A 22,171-nucleotide genomic window follows, 5' to 3' on the forward strand; every position below is an offset into this window, starting at 1 on the left:
GGTGGTCATGTGCTCGTTATTTTCGTATCTTTTCTTTGACTTGTGTTCGTCACCGCCACCTATCGACTGTTTTGTGAATCATTTTTTTTCCTGTCTTGAAAAAATTCCCGTGACCTAGTGATGCTAACCCTGCAAACCGGTTTTTATTTCCGTTATTTTTCCGGTTTTTATGAATTTTTAAAGTTTCTACGGACTTTTTTCTCACCCTATATATACAGTATATATATCGTAGGCCTCTACGTACACCGTACACCTATTCTTAAAGTTGGCTCTTGAAGGCTCTTTCCCGATAGTGATAGGGATAGTGATAGGAACCGAGAGACACCCAGGCTCTGTCACACTCAGTGATATAAGCACATTGTCCCTGGGGACTCGGGTGCCTCCGGGGAAACCTAACCATTTATTGATCTTGAGAAAGATATATTACATACATGGGCAGGTGCCATTACGCACCTCGCCAGTAAACAAGTATAAAATTTGTAATCGAAAAATGGTGATTCTGTAAATAAATCACAATTGTAAATCACAGGTTATAAATCTCATAATAATCGTCATAATCGGGAATAGTTCTTGATAAAATTTGATCTGCTTCTCTTCAGGGATTTTCATTGGATCAGTAACTATCACATCAATGAAAGCTGTCGATCTACTGCTGGGTTGATCTAATCGCTGCACCGTGTAGTTTGATTTAGTCCAAAGACATTCGTCAGTAATTGCTGCCTGTATCCAGCTTTTCGATAAGCCAGCGTGGATCAAACTATTCTCGACTACTCAGGCTCCTCTTCTTCTTCCTCTTCTCTAAACAGATGTACGAGATCGCTGTCTGGGTGTAGTTGACGTCGTAGTCTAGTGGATCTCCTAACTGGCATAGGTGGCTCTCTATCTGGTTCTGGCTCCGGGATTGTAGTTCTGATATCCTCAGGGTGCTGCTCTAGAAAGCGGACCAGTTTACGTATTTTACTTTTCGAATCTTCCCGCTTCAGGATGCACTCAAGCCAAGGTATTCGCAGATGTTCAGCTGGCTCTCTGAAGTGGAAAGCCGTTGTCTTGGGGCATAGAGTTGCGTAGTGAAGAGGCGTGCCTATGGCCAAACATGAGCATTTATCACTGGGGATTGATTTGAACCTATGAAGGTTAGCCGGAAATGGACCATGGCCCGTTACGAACATAATCATCTCACGTGACCATTCATGGTTCCGAGGCATTACATGTCGCAGGATCCTATGAGTTGATCGACCGGCTCTGCGTTGTCATCCCACCTCTGTTGCCATTTATTCATTAGATCCTTCCATAGGATTGCTTTGGCGTGTGATGCGGGAAGCAGCAGATCACAAGTAATGATTTCGCATTCGGTAGCTTCCTTCGCCGTGGTATCCGCCAATTCATTACCCCATTGGCCTATATGTGCTTTTACCCAAGAGAGGCTTATTCTGGTGTGATTGCAGAGAAGTTTTTCTAGTGGTACCTCCAATTCTATATCTTAGAGTTTTTAAACTGTTTTATGCAAAATGAAAGATTGCATATCTATTCATCAAATAGAAAATGCATCGAAAAATAAAGGAACCTGTGCTTTTAGAGCACGCGTTCTTTCATTGCAAGAATCTTAGCATCAATTGACATGTACACAAATGAGCTGACCAAATCACAAACGGATGGGGACGAATATGAATTCTACCGGGTTGTCAACACCGCCCCCCCCTCCTTTAGTAGACTGAAGCTGGTGTATACGTTAGTGTAATATAAAAAGATCTTCAGCAGCTCTCATCATCCTGTAGATTCTCATTTATCCAATTTTTTAGGTGTTCATTTTACCCTTTAGTGAGTTTTTGCGTTTTTTATAGAGCTACTTCGTGTTAAAAAACTTATCCGCAAAATTTGAGCAGAAGCTGTAACGAACTAAATGATTTTCCATAGAAACCTATGGGAAATCACATTCGTGATTCCTAAACAAATGTTCCTAACGAATTCCTAACAAACGTGATTCCTAAACGAATCATCTTCATTAGCGGAGGTGTATTATAATTTTCACCTCAAAGACAATGTTTCGGATATTCGTTGCTAGATGGCAGCACGACGTTTCCAGTCATTCCATCACTTGTGTGGAATTTTGGATTTCATCTCATCAGGATATCAATGCCACACAACATAGTTTACGGGTTGTTAAAAATACGTAATATTTTAATGGAAAGCCAAATTCTTATTCCAATTTAAATTTTAAACTTTTAATTCTAATTATATTATTTAATATCAATAATCATATCATTTAACGCTTTATTTACATGCATGTTTGCAATTCATCTTCAGCATCTTACTCTCATCATAAATTAACTTTTTCACCATTTATTAAAGACAAAGAGCTTGGCTTATATTTTGGACTTTTAATGGTGAATTTGGCTTCAAAGTAATTTCATCAACAATAATGCATTTCGAATATGATACAAAAATGTTTTTCTTCTCCGAATGGGGCACCAAAACAGTTCTTTTCCTCTCAATGTCGCCCAGAAACACGAAAGGTGTGACTACATCGATTTGTTCAATATATTTTGTTATAGGCATGTTCGTAAATGAATGTTGCCAGTCTGATTCGTGAAGTTATAGAATGTATCGAATAATGAATTGAATTCACGTATTTCTTTTCAGGTGTTTGTGAAAGGTAGCAACATGTACTACATGCCGCAGTTTAGCCAACACACCAAACCGAGGCCTTTGACATTCGATGGAGAGGATGATGTTTTCAGCAATGGTATTCCTGACTGGATATACGAAGGTCTGCACATATTCTATATATCTGATAAATTGACCTCTTCAGTTCTGGCGTCGCCTTTTGAATGAACGCCAGGACTTTGCCACTGGACTTATCCCGTTCCCGCTCCTGGGATCACCTGTAGGAGTCACCAAGCAGCATTTTGAAAAACCCCACCTAGTTAAATGAAATATTCATAGAGACCTCAAAATTAGTTCTAGACGTTGTAAATACTTGGTAGTAAATTATTCAGCCCATCTGAAGACAAACCAGTTTTAGGCGGTTTCGCAGTTTAAAATTAACTTAAAAAACTTAAAATGCAAACTTTCGTTCAGGATTGAGGAGGATATGGATAAATTCTTTTACAAGTGTATATATTTTAAATGTAATGTACAGATAAATTATTGTTCGATACTGATTTTCAGAAGAGATATTGTTCAGCAATCATGCAATTTGGTGGTCTGAAGATGGGACGAAGATATGTTACGCGACTTTCAACGATTCCGAAGTCGATTTCATGACCCTGCCGAGGTACGGGAACTACCATGATGTAACAAACATCTATCCACACATGAGAAGGTTCAGGTATCCCAAAGTGAGTTCCTCTCATTGATAACTACATTATGTAACATTTATAAATGGATAAATTGCGTATTAAATTTCATTCACCATTACTCAAACTAAAGAAATAGGTTATGTATATAAGAATGCGAGGGTTGAAAATAAAAAGGGATTTATTTCCTCTCGACTATACTATACATTATTTTTGATGATACAATAGAATAATAATAAATTTTGTATCATCGCTTGCCCATACACAGGTTTTGACAAGTTCGATTCAAAAATTATAAAATTTTACTGATTTTGTTCTGAATGGCAAATTACAGAAGCTGCTTCACGGAGAAAATTGACTAATTTATTAGCCTCTAGATATTTGAATGTAAATTTTGAAATTGTCGAGAATGAAAAATTGCTTTTGTTTATGATAATCGTTCAAATATTTTTAGAAACTAATTACTTGATTAAATTAAAATAGAAATGTTCAAGTGTCCGTAGTCTGGTCAATTCACGAAATAACCGGGGAAAGTCCGAAATATTCAAGCTTTCCATATACACTTCGGCTTTCGGCCAATAGTCCATCCCAACTTATGATCCGTGAAAATCAGGCAGGTCAGCAGGCAGACATGAAATTTTAATCATAATTAAGTGAAAGTCGAATATCGTGAGGATCATAATCACACATATCTGAGGCTCAAATAAAAAAACGCATACTGTGTAAGAGCCATTAATCCCATTTAGAGACATGATTTCAATTAATGTTCATCGAATTACTTCAGATATTTTACTGGCTTTAGGATTCATAAACGTTGAGAAACTTAGATCTAGGAAACATGAAGTGGTTGTCCATCTCGCGAACTGGCCAAACATCGGACGCCGACCTCAACGTATCGATATTCTATTGCTGACATTCTGAAGTGTGTTTATGATGTAATTTATCCGCAGGCTGGGAAGAAAAACCCGAAAGTTAGGTTATGGGTAGTGGATCTCGCAAGGATGGACTATGCCAGGAAAGAACTCGTGCCTCCAACAGACTACACTGGCAAGTATGTTGAGAATTCATCATTCCATTTATACAGGGTATCATTTATGTGCTAATGCGGCCTTCATCTCTTCAACCGTCCTGTTTGATTATTCCCGTCGCTGTGCAGGCTCTGTGTGTTTTCTGTGTGTGTATATTGCATATTCTGTAAAAGGGAAGGGAAACAAAACGCGGCCCAGCACTGTGGACGGAGGCTTTGTTTCTTCGTTTCCCGTCAAATTCCAGGCTGCGGTCTCCGGCCCTTATGTGCCACTGGGTGCACGTGCAATTTTTCTCCCTAGTAATTTGGTTCAGCTGTCCATTTCAGTCTAATGCTTTGTACGTTGCATCGAGTTGATGGCTGTCTTCGTGGGAAGAGCGACGCGAGTGATTCGAAACTTGCGAGCACGGGGCAAGAAGAGCCATCATTATAAATCTTTGCTAACTTTTCCGACACAACTCTGCCTCTTTTGAGGTAACGGAGGTAAGGTGCTTTGCATCAGTCCGGGGTTGTGAGCGGTTCTATCTATCTATCATCAACCGTCCACCGTAGAGTTATAGTTTCAATTTTAAAATACTCAAAAGGTGTTCAAAAGTTGCTCTGCACCAGTAATATAGTGCGCAACCACAAACATATATTTTTTATGCGGTCCCCCTGTCCTCTAACTTCTAGTTAGTAGGTTGTATATCAATATTTTCTGAGTCCAAAAAAAAAATTCCAAGTTTCTAGGTGCAATATTCGCTAAGATATTCGAATTCAAAAATTGGAAAAAAGTTGAGAAAATACTTTGTCCGTTAGTTTTTGCTGTTCTTTCACAACTTTTCTCCGGTTGTGAATTCAAATATCTTAGCGAATATTGCACTTGGAAACACTGAATTGTTTTTTTGTTTTCTTCAGCAGAGACAGGGCAACAAAAACTATTACAGGTTACTTTTTCAACGTCTAATTTTTGAAATTAGAATCATATTTCTACGACGGACGGTTTGCGAAATAAAGTCCACATTAGCGCTTACAAGCCACCGTTTATAATCGAAAGATACACATATTACATTACCAATTTTGTTTAAACCATTTACTAGATCTAAATCAAGATTAAATCTAAATGGTTTTTTTTCAATTGGGACCCATTTTCAAACCCTATTGCATGAACACTATTTCTCCTAGAACTACAGAGTCTTTTCAAATGCGATTAAGTGAAAGTAATCTAAGTCATCAGTTTTTACGTAAGTAAATTGCTTAATGGATTTTCAAAATTTCATTTTCAGAGATTATTATTTCACATCCGTTCAGTGGGTCGACGACAACAGGATAGCAGTTATATGGTTGAAGCGGTTCCAGAATTCCTCCTTAATCTCAATCTGTGATCCTGCTGGCCTTACCTGGTTTTGTAATAGAGTGAGTGTAATCTCGTCACATGTTATCCTTTATTTTCATTTTCTTTTCATGTGAGTAATAATTAAGTAAGGTATTATACTATCTTTGTTGAATTGATTATGATTATGATTGATACACGTAAATTTTCCAAAAAAAAAAGTTTTAGTCAGAAATTTCGCATTTATTCGCAGTAACGAATTTCAAATGACAAATTTCACATTCATTCACAAAGAAAACTCTCGAATACATAAAACATAGCTGAAATAAAAAACTTCGCATTTAAGAAGAACCGGCCGTGTAACTGGGAAATGTTAAAGTACTTAAATGAAACTAACATCTCTACCTCTACTTTCTAATTTATATCGCTACTTTCTTCTAATTTAACCTTATTTTTGAAATGCTTTTATAGCATCCTTTCTCGAAATTCCAAAAGTTGCACATACAGTCGAGTACAATTATAACATAACCCGGATATAACATACAGATGTGGAATACTTAAAATTTGGCCCATTCATGTCTTATTTATTTTCACCTCTGTCATAACACACCCTGCTTAAAGCATACACTGTGGATATGACAAACCAAAAGAATGGTCTTAACCAAGAAAATAATCCGGATATAACATGCTGCAAAAAACAATGGAAAAATCACCAAGGGGCTATGTTATAACCTAATAACCGAACTCGACTGTATTCACATCTAACACAATGTCGGGGGGGGGGGGGAGAGAAGTGACTCTTGCGGTTTCCCTTTCAAGCACACTTACAAGTACTAACGAAAATGACGACTTTCTCACTTGAAAAAGTGTAAATTACCTAGACTTCTTTTATAAAAAATTAAATTTCAGCACTTATTCGTTAAAATTGGATAATTCCGCATTTATCGCGGATATTTCGTAAATACGAAATTTACGTATCCCTAATTATGATACATGTCTGAAATAGTTCGTGCATCAGTTTGAAACTTTGATGGATCCGTGTTTGTGAAAGACCATCGAATTTATATTTGGTTTGTACACGAATGTATTTGTTTACAATGTTTGTTTCTTTTTAATTATGATAGCACCTCAGGCATGATAGCCATGGTCATGGGTGGGTAGACATGAATGAGCAACTCGTGTTCTCCGAGAGCAAGCGATATTATTTTCTACGTTTGCCACTTGCTGATGGAAACGCGGGACATTTCAGGCATGTCGCCATGATCAACACAAGTGTGAGTATGCTATCTTTTTCTCTTCCATTCCTCAGCAGTCATATAATTCAAGCATTTGAGTCTAAAGTTCTGTCTTCAAAATATGGAAGGCATATGGCAGCACCAGAAAAAGCATGAAATGAGCAAAACTCTGATAACAGAAATATGTTAGAGCCACGCACACACACACAAAAAAAGCACGTTCCTGGTCGATGTCCGAATTTCGAGATTTCGCCTACACTTATATATCGATTCCTATTTATCCCTATATACCGATTCCTATGATTCGGGGTCATCGCCACGCGTTGGCGTTTTTTTTGTGTGATAATTATGGTCAGCTATGGTAACCCTAACGATCGAAGCAATCGTAATTTCGGTATCTTTTAGGGATCTATATATAGAGGCCGACAAAAGCCCGAAATTTCGACATTTGGGAATGCCAGTTCGTACTATTTTGGGCTTTGGCAGTAATATATTTGCGTATAAGTAATTCTTCGAATAAGCGGCGCAACACTTACCAGGATGAAATTTATTTCTCATATAATCACTGTTTTTCTATATTCTCCAAGAATTTCTATACGATTTAATTAAATTGAATTCATAGATATTTGAAATGTATGTGACGCGATGCTTCTTTTTTGTGTTTCAAAACATGAATTAACGTTTCTGTGTCTTCAGTACAGGCTCCGAAACTGTCGAAAATCATGTTTCTGTAAACTTAAGGGTCTTAGCAGACAGTTCTAGAAGCACGATAATACTTGATGGTCATCGTGTGAAGCAAAAGGAATTATTTTATGCAGATAACCGAAATCGGAGGATCACCAAATAAAGTTCAGAAATTTCATAAAAAACGAATATTTTATATTTTTAATATTTTGCAAGTGAAGAAAGTGTTAACCCTTTGCGGTTCACAGGTTTCCTGATGCTTTGTTGCAGTCCATGAGCCAAACCTGAAAATGACCTCAAATTGTGCCACCTGGGGTGGAAAAGGCTTACTATGGTTTTCTTGTACAGTTTTATGCGTAGATCAATAACATGCAAATCAACAACTGTAGCAATGTTAAAGTGGAAGCTTTATGTGAAAAAAAAATCCTTTTTTTTATTGTAAAAATTACTTATTTTTCCCTAAAAAATAGTAAAAGGTGGCGCATGTTATCAATGTTGGTAGAGTTCGTACTAGAGTTTCTACCTTCCCCGCAATAAGAACCCCCGTCCCCCCCTTTATCTGGAGTTAGCTATTGAATTTTATGATTGGCTTATGAGTTCTGCTAAGCAAAGAACCAAATTCGCAGAGGCCTTCCTGTGATCGTAAGGGGCTGTTACAACAATGAAGTATCGGCTTCTTTCTGATACTGGTTCCACCTCGACATGGGATGATAAAAGCGTATAAAGTGTAAATTTGTTAAAGGTAATATAAGTTGGTTAATATAAGTGTAAATCTGTGTGATATAAAATATAATTAATTTAATTTGTTTTATTTATTCAGAATGGGAGAAAAACATTTCTCACAGGTGGCCAGTTCGATGTGACCAAGGTTCTTGTGCATTCTGACGATAATCATACTGTGTGAGTTTTGAACTTTTTCTGTTTTTTGTTCAGATAGACACAAATGAAAAATTAATCACTCAAAATCTATTTATTTCACTCATTTACATTTCGTTACTCATTACTAGGGCTCTGATTTCTATGTCTTTGTATATCTTTTTTTAATTTTTTTGGATATTTCACTATTTTTACGTGATAGACTATATTTTGATAATTTTAAGGCATATTTCATAATTTTCGATAAAAAGTAAATTTTTTCCCCGCTATTCCAATCCCACCTCAGGCTGGTTTTTCTGTTCCCGCCTCTGATGAGAGCTCTGTCTTCTTTTCTCCCAACCAATCAGCAACGACACCGAATTCTTAGAGCACAAAAAATAATAGCCCTTTTCAATGACATTGATGTGTAGCTGTGAATACATTAATCATCTGAATCTGCGTTGGTAACTCGTGGGAAAAATTTCCTGAAATTGGTCCATTATGGAGTTTTTATCATATAAAAAAATAACCATTAAATTTTTTTTTTAATTTTGTGTAATGCTTTTCTGAAGATAAAAATACTCAGCTACATATTTTTATCTATAAATGACAGCACATTAACTATGATTTTGTTGGAGAGACGGGGAGATCTTTTGAAGAGAAATTTTGGTTTAATAGCCCCTTTCAAATGGGAAATGCAAAAAGTGAGTTTACAACCGCTTCAAGAATTTTCACCAATGGCTGCTCCCCATTTTTTTCCTTACGAAGGAAAAAAATTGTCAAGCTGGTGCCAGAACTCCCAATGCTACCGCAATATTTGCACATGTGAACGGGACTAATGAGTAAGCATTATTGCATCTGATCCAGTTCGAGCAGGTCCAGATAAAAGTCATAGGGGCTTCAATATTTTCAAATTCTTCGGAATTTACCCTTATAATGACTGTTGACTAAATTTAAATGAGGCTTTTGGTGAATACAATTCTCGTATACGAATAAGGAGGCTGGATAGTTAAAACGATAAAGTTTACGAATGACCTACAACACTGACGACACTACTCTCGAGGATTCACTACAAGGTTCAGAAGTACGGGATGAAAATTGGTATAAGCGAAACGAAAACAATGTCGCTTCACAAAAAAAAAAAAAAATCAAAGGTCAAAAACTGCAACAAATAACATCGTTTAAATACTTGGAGGAGGATTGATCACGGAAGATGGATACTGCAGCAATGACAAAAGATCTAGAATCACCCTTGCTAAACAAGATATCCGCGCTGAACAAGGATTGTTAACGAATAAAAACTTACCGATTAAACTACGAAAACGCCTGATTAAGGTATAAATCAGTGATTCCCAACGTGGCCGTTAACGCCCCCTTGGGGGCGATGGAATGTTCCAGGGGGGCGGTAGAAGCTGCGGGTATAACATACGATCCTATGGGTTAGATTGCGTTGGTGGGCGATGGGACAAAAAAGGTTGGGAAACTATGGTATAAATGGACCATTAACAAGAGAGACGCGAAACGATGGAAGTGCTGGAGATGTGGTGCTATAGGCGCATGGAGAGCATAAGCTCGACACTGAAAAGATCAAATTCACAAGTACTAACAAAGGTTGGAGAGAGTCACCAAATGCTGAAAAGGATAAAATGCAGACTAACCAACCAGTCTCAACCAGTGTAAGCTACATTGCTTGGGATATGTTCTCCGTCACAATGGATTGCTACGAGATGTGATTGAAGGCAGGATAGAAGGGAAAAGGCCCGGGGGAGGCCCAGGATCACCTGGATATCAACGCTACTAAATGACGCAGACTGTACCAGCTATAACCAACTGAAGAACAAAGTCCCAGACAGAGATGAGCGGAGGCTGCTCATCATGAGGTGACCAGTCTTAGGACTGATGTGCCATTGATGATGAGTATCTGTTGATAATTTTAGTATCGATTGTGAAAAATCCGTATTACGTTGTGAAATCGAATTTTCAACATGCCTAAAGTGAAGCAGAGAACTTCACAGCAACTGAAGAAATTCCTTTCTGAATATGATTAAAAAATGTTCTGTACAGATGAAACAATTTTTTGTTTCACAAACTGAGCGATAACTAAAGTTGCTGCAGAAAGGAAATCCGCTCCAACACCGAAAACATAAACGAAGTCTTCAATTGACTAGAGAAAAATCTTTTTTTCCCTCTGTTTTTTACATTACAAAATTTCTGTGTATGTGTGCGTTTGGTACATTAACTGTAAAAAAAAGAAACCAATGATATCGATTCTCTAATACTCGTAGTGGTTAGTGAAACGAAGAATTTAGACTGCATCAACACTATTACATATACATCACATTATAATATTGTTTTGCTAAAACTAATGTTATCTGAGATAGGAATGAAAAGTTTTTTTAGGACATTTTTTTTTTGTTTATTGGACTGAACACTACACATAAAACATACAATCATAACACTGGAAAATAAAAGAAAAAAAATTACACAGATACTCTGTGACCCCCAGGGGCTACAAGTCCTTCCAGTGGGTCAATATAAATTAAAATCAAGAGTTTGCAACAGCCTTGTTAATGTACTACTTCGTTAAATAGTTTATAAAGTCTTATTTATATTTTTACTTTTTTTCCCCTTTTATTCCTTTTTAGCTGAACAAACAATAACATGCATACTTATATATGTTTATATATATATAAATACAAACATAATAAATTATTCAGTTGGCATACAAGTATGGTCATCACATGTATTTTTCAGTTGATAGCAGAAATGGTTATATTTTTAAAATTTCTCTCCCCTCTTTTTCGTAGAATGATTTATTTTGTGTTGGTTTATGATCTATTATTGTTGTAGTATGGATTCAAGACAAGTGTTTATTGAGAATATAAATATATTGTGATTGGATTTTATGTTATTAATTGTCTGATTAATTGCATGGTATAGGTTCATTATTTTTGGGGCAAGTATATCTATAACTCTTTTGGAATAACGTTTTATTTGTTTTCGGCACTTGATATATGTTATTCAATCTAGATGAGGTTCTATTTTGTTTTGTTTCTAGCCATTTATTGTTTAAGAATGAAAATTTTATTAGTCTATAAATATAGTTTTATCTTATAGTTAGTTTGAGACATTCTGTCGCATTGTTGTTTGCTGTGGTATTTGTTATTATGGACCTTATTTTATAATATATATTATCATGCTTTTGTATATCTGTTTGATAAGCAACTCCCCAGGCAGTAATTCCATATGTTACTATTGAGTAACATATGGAATAGTTTAACATATTTTTATACTATAAAAATAACATATTTTTCGATTATAGGGAATATTTGCAGTTTTTTAAGGGCATGAACGCCTTTTTTATAGATAAGTTTTTAGAAGTTTTTAGGGCATAAAAATCCAAGCCCTGCTCATTACATTACATTTTGTAACACTTCTGTTTATAATTCTACATGTTAGTCATGATTTATTAATTAACATTACACGAAAGCTTGAGTATGAAAGGGATTGAAAATTAGAAGTAAAACCTTGACGATTGATTCAAGGAAACAGACACATTCAATTATACAATATATTCTTACGCACTGAATTTATACTATTCAATGCAATCTGTTAATCGATTTAAAAAAATAAAATTGATCTACCCTGTATTTTAAGTAGCACTGAAATGCACATTTTCTTACTTCAATAATGTCTACATTTTTTTGAACAAACCATTACCACATTAATTTATTCTGTCGTATAGATATTATTTGACGACTTTGGCTGATGACCCAGCAAAGCGCCATCTTTTTTCCGTCACAGACACCGAATCCGATTACCCCAAAAGAGAGCAGTGCCACACGTGTGACCTCGGGAATCAGTGCACATACAATAATGTGATATTTAGTCCCGGAGCCAAATACTACATCCTAGAATGTCTAGGTCCCGGAGTGCCTTGGATAGACTTACGGTCCTCAGACGATCATCAGAGGCGTAAGCACATTCTTTTTTTTTATGTCTTTAAGTTTTGACGATTCTATCGTTCTGTATATACATTGTTCATAGCAAACAAAGAAGTGGGGGTATGGCATTTTACTGGTGAACCGGTGGTCTTAGAACTATACTTCTAATTAGAAAAGTTTGCAAATAACTTGTTGTACTCAGACATGTCATTCATGTTTCAAGGGATTGTATGTTATAGCTATTAAAATAACAAATCAACGTTTTATACAGTGCACGTGTGCCCCAGAACCCAATTAAAAAAAATGTTTCTCTGTCTCTCCTGATTCAAACACAAAATGTTCCACATTTCTAAGTGCAGTATTCACTGAGATATCCGAATTCGAGAAGTGGAGGAAATTTGGGATGGGGGGGGGGGGGGATCAGCGTTAAATGCTAGTAAAACGATTTTCCCGCATTTTGAACTTTTTTATCTCAGTTATAAGCCGGGGGTTAGTATATCTTATCTCAGTCAATAATAAGTATACAACCCCTTGCAACATGAATGACATATATAAGTACTACACGTTATTTAGAAACTTATTCTAATTAGAAGTATACCTCTAAGATAAACGGTTCACCAGTAAATGTCATAATCTCTGTATGTTATGCACCCCTTATAATTATTTGCCCAAAATTATTATTTTTTCTGTCTTTGTTAGTGGTCATCCTGGACAGTAATGATAACGTTAATCATTCTGTTGATAACACGGCGATGCCTCAGCTTCGAACTTTCAATGTGCCTATAGAAGGAGGATATAGTAAGTACTCGTCTCTTTCCAACAGATAGCGCTTGTTTCATATTTTTTAATGTCAATTTGGACTTTTTTTTTGTGAAGATCTCTGTATAAAGTTTCATTTGTTTCCGAATTTTATAGTTTCTGAAAAGTACGCAGCGCCATCTATTAGTCATTTTAGAATACAGAAATTGTCCGGTTTTAAAAAAATCTGATATGAGCTGTTTTCAATTCCCAACAGATGACGCTTCATAAATCCGTAGTTTTCCTATAATTCAAATAATAATGAAGTTATCCCACGACAACGCAAAGAAAATACGAATATACATTAAGTTATTTCATTACAATAATTAAAACAATCTTTAAACAAGGTTGCGATTTTGCTTTTTTTATTATGAAGAGGAAAATTAAATCTCTCTCTATTATACACATAGGCGGGAATAGACTTGAAAGTAGAGGGGGGGGGGGTGCGCGATGATGATGATGATGACGATGTCAATTCATGTATATATATATATATATATATATATATAGATAGATAGATAGATAGATAGAACGGCTCACAGCCCCAGACTGATGCAAAGCACCTTACTTCCGTTACCTCAAAAGAGGTATATATATATGCAGACGCTGAGGAGGAATGCCCCTCCCCTCCCTCGTATCTCCGCATTATTATACCAATCATCAGGGCCGCAACTATATAATTTATCACCCGTGGCACACAGGCATTTTGGCGCCCCTTCTCATGTAGAAGAAGCGGTTAAATGTTGAATTCAGCACCCCTTCTAGTCCAGCGTCCGGGGCATCAGACCCGCCTCCCCCCCCTAGTTGTGGCCCTGCCTCATATTCTACCAGTGGTAAAAGGCATAGCTTCCGCTAACATTTTTAAATGCAATAGAACACCATTGACAGGTTGTTTTCGTGTGCAGCAAAAATTTTACAGGTAGCTAAAAAGTCTCAGCACACAGTGACCCTATATCTTGCATTTTGTTCCGTATCTTCCGTGACAGTCCCGTCTTTCTGGGGTCCCCGCCCCCCCCCCCTCCATCCCGATTTTTTTATCGGGGTTTTATGATTTTTATGTTCCGGTTCTATCCGTTTTTTAGTCGAAGTTTTCTTGAATTTGCTGTTCAATTTTTAGTTGCAATATTATCATATAGAAGTTCCGAAAATTTCATAAACTACCACATTTCCCTTTGGGGGGGGGGGAATCACCCCGATGGATCTACCCCTGGTTGAAGTCATCTGACTTCAGAGCTCACAAAGCAAAAATGTTCATTCAAGTGTCTTGTAGAGGCGATCAAAGCCTACCTCAAAAAATAAAAATAAATAAATTCCGCATAACGATATGTAAACTAATTAACATTTACTGCGTGCAGGCTCCTCCTAACCAGATCACGGTCTGCCGTGATCTGGTTATTTTCTTCTACCTTTATTAATCACTTTGCTAAACTCGGTAATAATGAAATTGTTTTCGAAAATATTCTCTACTTCTTCGTAGCATCTGATTTACACTATTCATTTCTATTCCAGATGCGAATGTAAGACTTCTTCTACCACCAGGAATGAAAGATGAAGAAGTGATAAAATACCCTCTTGTAGTAAACGTGTAAGATCCGATTTTTTTTGCAATACTCGTTCAATAAGTTGATAAATTAATTGTCGTGGAAAAACAAGTAGCTTACAACAATGAAGTTCTTATCATTACTTATGAGTAGGGGAATCGGATTTTTGGGATCAAAAGATGAAACATCTTCGCTAATCCGTTAAGAAACTATGAAATTCAGGTTTTTTAATCTATCAGAAGACTTGGTCCATAAATACCCGATCCCCTATTTATGAGTGATCTATAAAAGTTAGTAACAAACCGACTACGAAAACAACTTGCAACTCATTATTAAAAGGTATTTATACTGTATTATGTGTATATGCTAACAATTTTTGTGAGAGAATGTAGATGCTATTTGTTATCCCGCGATTCTGGTACAAAGATAAATAATAATTAAAAGTTTTCCTTTATCCGTGTTATATCCAGTCATGGCAATCCCGGAAGCCACATGGTTACGGACAAGTTCTCGGTAAACTGGGGCAGTTATTTGGCTAGCAAGAAGAACTTCGTGTACACGTGGATCGATGGAAGAGGAAGCGGCGACCAAGGTGATAAGCGATTGCACGAGGTCTATAGGAAGCTTGGTACCAGCGAAGTCGAAGATCAGCTCACTGTCGCCAGGTACCGTGATTAACACGGGTTAATTTGGGCCCACTTTTGTAAAACTTTTTATTTAATCTTACGCTAGAAAAAAAAAACTAAAAAATACAGCGATTCAAAATAATTTTCAAATAGTTTAAACCTTTTTCTAATAGACTGTGATGTCAAAAATCCACTTCCTATAATATTTTTTTGCGAAATTTATTTATTTTTTTATTTTGTGCATTTATTGTTTTTATATTTAGGACATACGTTAGGTTAACTTTGTCTCATATCAAATATTCCTGTTTTAAAACACTGTACAACATGCTTGAAGCGATGGCAACCCATTGCTTTTGAAGATATCCATCCATATCTCATATCCATCTTTTGAAGATATCCATCTTCTCACATGTACATATAAAAACTCAAAAATACACTTTATTTACACTGGTACTTCTTTGTTAGAACAAAAAAATTTTTATAAATCAATAAAGGGAAAACACTAAACAACATCAGTCTCATTAGAAATCCTACATAGGTACGGCAACTAAGTATATTCTTAGCGTCAGTCTTTTATAAGTTCAAAAACAACTTTCAATTTTTTGAAAACACCCAAGTTTTTTTTTTGCAGGCTCCATGCAATCCACAATAGTGCCAGTTTCTGCTGCACTCCATAACCGATCCTGGAAAATTGTTTTCCTTTTTCCAAGCAACTGCTATTTTCCTTATTGTGAAGTTTCCTCTAGAGATGGTGTTTCCATAATTTTTGGCGGAGTTGATTCCAATGGCTCTTCCTCAACAGACTTGTTAATTTTTTCACTACTACTTACCCGTACATGTACCTCGCAGACATTCACGCATTCATCTACGGAATTTCTAACGAACTGGTACATGCCGGAATGTGCGTGTACGTGCTGTTAACCTAACGTGAAGATTATTTCTGTGTAATGCTTGTGATGTCTTAGAATAAGACAACCATAAGTATTCTTTATGGGCATTGTATAATATTTTATCATGTGTATATATTGTTTATAATTTGTGTTAATTGCATTTTTAATGGGGTTGCTGTATTTTTGAAACATATGACATCCATATTTTTATGGGCATCTTTTTATCAGCCACCTCGTTGGGCATTTTGCCTGTTGTGGCGTTGTATTTGTATTTGTATATGTGTCGTGTGCTGCCATCTGCCATCGATTTTTCTAACTATGAATGAATTGTAATAATTGGTTAATTGTACCGTTGTATGTCTTTTGTTCTCTGTGACTAAACATTTTAATGGAGAGGTCGACTCGTATTTGCACATCGAAGTTGATCGCAAATGTCAGCCGATCTCTCTTGTTAATTTTTACCACTACTTGTTCCCGGTGTTGCTCGAGCATTTTCCGTTGCTTTGTCCAAGTTTCCTTTACGGACAAAGTAGTCCTGTTTTCTCGGAATAACCAGGACTATTTTCGATCTATGCATGCATTTTATCAAAAGATTTTGATAGTTCAACAAAAGGATTTTGTCTATTTTTAATTAGGATGATATCGGCTTTAAAATTTGGTATTTATCTAAACTGAAACATGTACTTGATTCCTTACACAAACGAAAGTTTGACATTGAAGGACCGGACACACCCCGCTTCCCATCTCAGAGAGATATCGAAGCTTTCCCGGGGAATGGGTGTATCCGGAAATTTATTAATTTATGTGAAAATAACAATGATATACATGTATACAATAAATAATCTGGAATAAATAATCGTACAAATTGTGATCATATAGCATCATCCACAGATAATCAGTCCGTAATCGTAATAGTCCTTATATAAAATCAAAGAATAATTTTTGTCTTGTATGTGATAGAATCTGGAAGTGAGTTTATCCAATCTAGAATATAACGATCTAGGCAATCAAGCTGTAATAAGATATAAATTGACGTCTATATATCCGGCATCACCATTTCATTCACACCCGCCGGAAAAAGGATGAAACAGTTGACACTTGTCTTCTTGGGCGTAAATTGTATCGATTATTAGATGTCGGTGAAACAACCGATGCATGTCTTCTTGGCCGTAAATTATACTTTTTAATAGGTAACCGTGTTACCTCTCTTGTTGGCTCGTAAGACGGGTCCTCCGAGCGCGAATTGCGTCCCCTTGATCCCGCAGCTCGTGTCTTATTGTGGAGTAGATGTAGGTTGCGGTCCAGGAATCGAATCAACCTCTGCAAACGTTGAAAGTTCAGAGGGCTATCTAGAATTCTCATTTTCCAAGCAAGCATTCTGGACTCTGGCAGTTGGCCAAAGTGGAAGTCTCTCGTCTGGGGACACGTGGTTATATAGTGCCATAGGGAACCATTTGAACCGCAGATGCATACGCTGTTACTAGAACGTTTAAAACGCAGAAGATACACCGGAAAAGGGCCATGCTCGGTGATAGCGAAAACACGTGTGTTTAACAGGGTTATGAAAACATCACTGCTGCAATCTATCGGCAAATACTAGAACTCTATTGATGGTGGACTTGCCTAGCTAGTGCTACTGCCTGGCGAAATCATCGGCTATTATGCGACCTTGAAGCAATCAGCTTGTAGCACGACTGTTTCAATAGGTTTTTTTCTCGTTTTGGAACCCGCGGTCTAAAGTAGGCCGTGCTTACGTTAGTATTAAGGTTCGTGAAAAAATTTTCCGCAGAGAGCAGAGATTTTTTTCAACACGATACTTACGTAACACGAAAATTCAAGCATCTGCAATTTCACTTCAAAACATGGAAACGGCAGATGATAGCATCATGAAATTCGTTAGAGCCACACATAGACTCAGAACACAATTTCCGGCACATCCCAATTCGTTAGAAGTTCTCCAGAGGAATGCTTACGAAGTACATATACGTTCAAGTAGTAGAGATTGTTTTACAAAAAATTGAAATTTATGAAAACAGTAAAATCTCTGTTTTGTGGACAGCGGCGGACAAACAAAAATCATCCGTAAAAGGGGGATGACCGTATCTGGGGGAGGGGGGGTGTCTGTTGAGTGCGGTATTGCCGAATTACCTAAAAAAATTATATCTCATCGATTCTTTTATCCCTATCATTATCATATATGATGGTTTTTGGTTTTTATATATATTTTCCTTCGTTTGCAGCTATCTCAAGAATGAAGTACCATTCATAGATCGGTACCGGACAGCTATATGGGGCTGGTCATACGGTGGTTACAGCACAATTATGGCTTTGGCAACAAACAATCAAGTTTTCAATTGTGGAATAGCCGTGGCACCTGTCACTAGCTGGCTCTACTATGGTAAAATATACTATACATCCTAATACTTGGAAGTATGCGCTATAAATTTCCGCAGTATTCGGCGGAACATCTATTTATAAATACCGTAATTTCACACATTGATAATCGAAATGCTAACAACATCTACTGAGCTATTTAATTATTAAAGCAAAGAACATAGATAGTGTAATATAGAGATGTCGTTCGGACGCCCTCTCTCCGATACTTTCGGGCAAAGCAGCTGTTAGTTGGGGTTACGTTTTTCACGTTATACATCTAATCCCCAGCTACAAAATTTCTCGGCCTAGAACAAATTGTTTTGCACTATCAATGTTCTGTATTACAGGTAATTTATTATTTACATATGTTTTATAAACATTTTTACTGTTGCGTGCATATGATAATAATATTTATAGGAAAAATAATAGAAAATTGTACTTTGCTCTCAATTATGGTCCAACCATTTTTATGGACCACAAGCTGTTACCCGCAGCATCGCTCGCTTGGGTTTGGTAATCTGAAAATTACTCATAGATGATTCCCCCACGTATCATTTGAACCCCTCATAATCCCCCTAGGGAATGAATTTCCTATCAGAAATCCCGTCATAGAGGGTATTTACATTATAAAATACAACATTGAATAAATTTCATATTTATGGCTTCAGCGATTTCGGCTCAGTTATGATTGCTCCATATAATCTTTGAACCCCCTCCCTAAGGGGGCTGAATTTTGGAAAATCTCCTCTCAGTGCATCTCTGCATTACAATACAAAAATACTGATCAAATTATTATTATTATCCCTTCCCCATTTAACCCCTCTTAGCAGTGGAATTTTGAAAAACCCTCTCACATGGTCATGAAACGAAACTTCTAACCAAATTTCATGATGAGCGTCGGTAGTTTTGGCTCGGTGTGATTTTTGTATGAACCCCTCCTCCTTTTTGACCTCCCCCCCCCCCACTCTAAATTCGACCCCCAAGGTCAAATTTAGAAAAACTCCTTCTTCATCTTGTTTTAGCAAATAAGATAAAGATGAATATATGATTTAGTTGAAGTAGATTTTCTTAACTAAGTTCGTAAGCGATTTATAACACGAAACATATGATAGATTTCGTAGTTGGGACTTCGTAACACAACTATGTATGATCGAAAATTTAATTTTTAAAAAATCCATATTTGAGCTGCATAAGAAATAAAAAAGTGTTTACTGTTAATGGTTGATCTTTCTACAGGCAATATCAGCAACAAAAATTAATAGTTTGAATACAGAAGTTATTATGATGAATGTAGAAAATGGTGTTATTTTGGGCCATAGTTGTGTGAAATTACGGTAGTCAGTACAGCATGTTGAAACATTTTTGTTTTTTGCTCCATAGCGTTATATGTCAGCACATTTGTTTCGTTCTTTTATTAATTTCGAATGTCTTCTTTCTTCATTCAAAAAAATTAACGCCATAATACTTTTTTGTCGTTTTTAGATTCCGTCTACTCTGAACGTTATATGCAGATGCCTTGGCAAGATGACAATTATCAAGGTTACGAGAACGCTGATGTCGTCAAGAAAGCCGGAAACATTAAAGATAAAAAACTCCTACTCATTCACGGAACTGCAGATGGTGAGAAACGGCTGTAACAAAAGTTAATGCTTCTTGCATGTCATCCCCCCTCGTGTTAGAGACGTTGAATATGCAATTTCTCACTTTTTTGGGTTTATCAGCTGGTTGGAGAACTGATTTTGATATCTGAGTTTTTCTTAGAAACGCGAATATGTATCCCTCTTGAAAACCATTTAAGAAAAAATGACGTTCGTAGAGTAATATGGGTAGAGTAAACATTCAAATGCGTGATTCCTCACGTTTCGGAAATTTGCACATTCATGTTTTTGGCATAAAAATGATGTATAGTGATTACAAGCAAAAGAAAAGGACTTTAATTGCATAAAAAATGTTTAAAGAAATTAAATTACTCTTGGAGAATTTTGTATTTTAATCATATTCTTTCATGGGTGGTAATTTCATCGCTCACTGAACTCCATCAGTTGAAGATTGCCGCATTTAGGAATGAATAGCAATTACAGGGCACTCAAATATAGGAATTACTATTTAGAAATTACCACTATTCTGGGCATCTTTGTTTGTTGTCACCTTTGCAATTGCAATATGGTATCAATTTGGCACTCTATTTTAATTGGTATATTTTTTGTGTTCCAGATAATGTACATGCTCAACAATCTCTGATGCTGATGAAAGCTATCACAGACGCTGGGGTGATGTACAGAGCACAAGTATGTTTCGGTTTGCTGTATTATTATTTCTTCTTTGACATCTAAGACATTGAAATATTTTCGATGATATAAATGTTCTTTAAATTGTTGTTAAAAGAACTAAAATTTTAAACACGATCTTGTCCAGTAGTGCGATGCTACACTACTCGGCAGAGCTGTGATGAGGTGGGATACCCAAAATTCTTCAAGGACCTTTACCAGTTTGAGTTGCCGTTCAGCGAGAGATAGAACCAGTGATATGTCGTCCTTTTGAGCGTCGAAACTCGGGAACAGATTTTGCAGTTCAAATTTAAAGTATTGAAAGTATACTTATTACACTTCGATCAATATAAAAATTCGTACTTTTCGTACATGCTACTATATCCAAATTTTTTCTCACATTCAAAGCTGAAAACGTCATTTCGTCCGGAGTTTCTCTGAATGTAATTAGGGATGACCGGGGTAATGGTGGTGATCTGAGGATAATCTCATGCTACATGAGTTATTTGCCAGCTATTTGACTCTTTTTCCGCCCGAGTGGCATGGCGGTAAGATGTTCGTTTACCACCGTGAGGGTTGTTGTCATGGTCCTGGGTTCGAACCCAAGGGAGGATATAGATAAGATATATTCCATAACGAACTTGAGGTGACCACGGATAGACAGTGCCTTCATTTCCAACCCATCTCATTAATGGCAGTAAATTGCAATCTAGCGATATGGCCAGAGTTGGTGTTTGGTGTAGTAGTAGCTATTTGACTAAAACACATGATAAAACTAATGAGTCGCGGCTGCTCTTTTCAAACAATCTTATTGGATTTATTCAAAGTTGTATATATTTTTCATAAAAGAAAATTAATAAAAAATCAGCGTTGATGGGTATTACTCGCTAAAAAGGGATGATGGGGTGGCCAGTCTTTTCAGAAATTTAAAATCACATGAAATTTAGGGGAAAATAACACAAAACGCCAATTTTTATACGAATAAATGCAATATTTAATCAGATAATATTAAAAAATGAAATACACAAAAAATAAAAATAAAAAAACAGTGAGCAAACATATAATTAGCTTTTACACAATAGAAGTCACAAATGTAGCCCCTCTGCAGTCTTCCATCGTAAACACTATTGTTGCGCTCATCCTTCACAGCTAAAGCGGAACTACACCTTTTCATCTGTTCCGAATTCTTCACAGTAAACGCAGATTCCTGAATTCGTACAGCAAACGGTTTGACTTACCATTACGTCAAGAGCATGCCGTGCTACTTCTACTACTTAACCGTACATGCACCTTGTACACATTCCTCAACGGAGTTTCTAA

At 36.5% G+C, this 22,171-nt stretch overlaps 1 protein-coding gene across 3 annotated transcripts in view; it reads left to right on the forward strand.

Annotated features, from left to right (window-relative positions):
- The window catches only part of LOC149081624 (inactive dipeptidyl peptidase 10-like), a 273,617-nt gene that overhangs the window by 242,790 nt on the left and 8,656 nt on the right, over positions 1-22,171 (forward strand). For all 3 annotated transcript variants that reach the window (XM_089237039.1, XM_089237042.1, XM_089237040.1), the window contains 13 exons: positions 2,641-2,767; positions 3,169-3,338; positions 4,247-4,347; positions 5,589-5,718; positions 6,760-6,909; positions 8,375-8,454; positions 12,155-12,384; positions 13,053-13,151; positions 14,661-14,736; positions 15,163-15,357; positions 18,449-18,606; positions 20,067-20,204; positions 20,799-20,872. In XM_089237039.1, the coding sequence (XP_089093165.1) occupies positions 2,641-2,767; positions 3,169-3,338; positions 4,247-4,347; positions 5,589-5,718; positions 6,760-6,909; positions 8,375-8,454; positions 12,155-12,384; positions 13,053-13,151; positions 14,661-14,736; positions 15,163-15,357; positions 18,449-18,606; positions 20,067-20,204; positions 20,799-20,872 (1,728 nt within the window). The remainder of the gene's footprint in view (positions 1-2,640; positions 2,768-3,168; positions 3,339-4,246; positions 4,348-5,588; positions 5,719-6,759; positions 6,910-8,374; positions 8,455-12,154; positions 12,385-13,052; positions 13,152-14,660; positions 14,737-15,162; positions 15,358-18,448; positions 18,607-20,066; positions 20,205-20,798; positions 20,873-22,171) is intronic.

This window comes from Pholcus phalangioides, unplaced genomic scaffold, assembly GCF_987345545.1.
Source record: "Pholcus phalangioides strain wild (caught in Gottingen) unplaced genomic scaffold, Ppha-v1.0 ptg000009l_1, whole genome shotgun sequence".
Lineage (NCBI taxonomy): Eukaryota > Metazoa > Arthropoda > Arachnida > Araneae > Pholcidae > Pholcus > Pholcus phalangioides.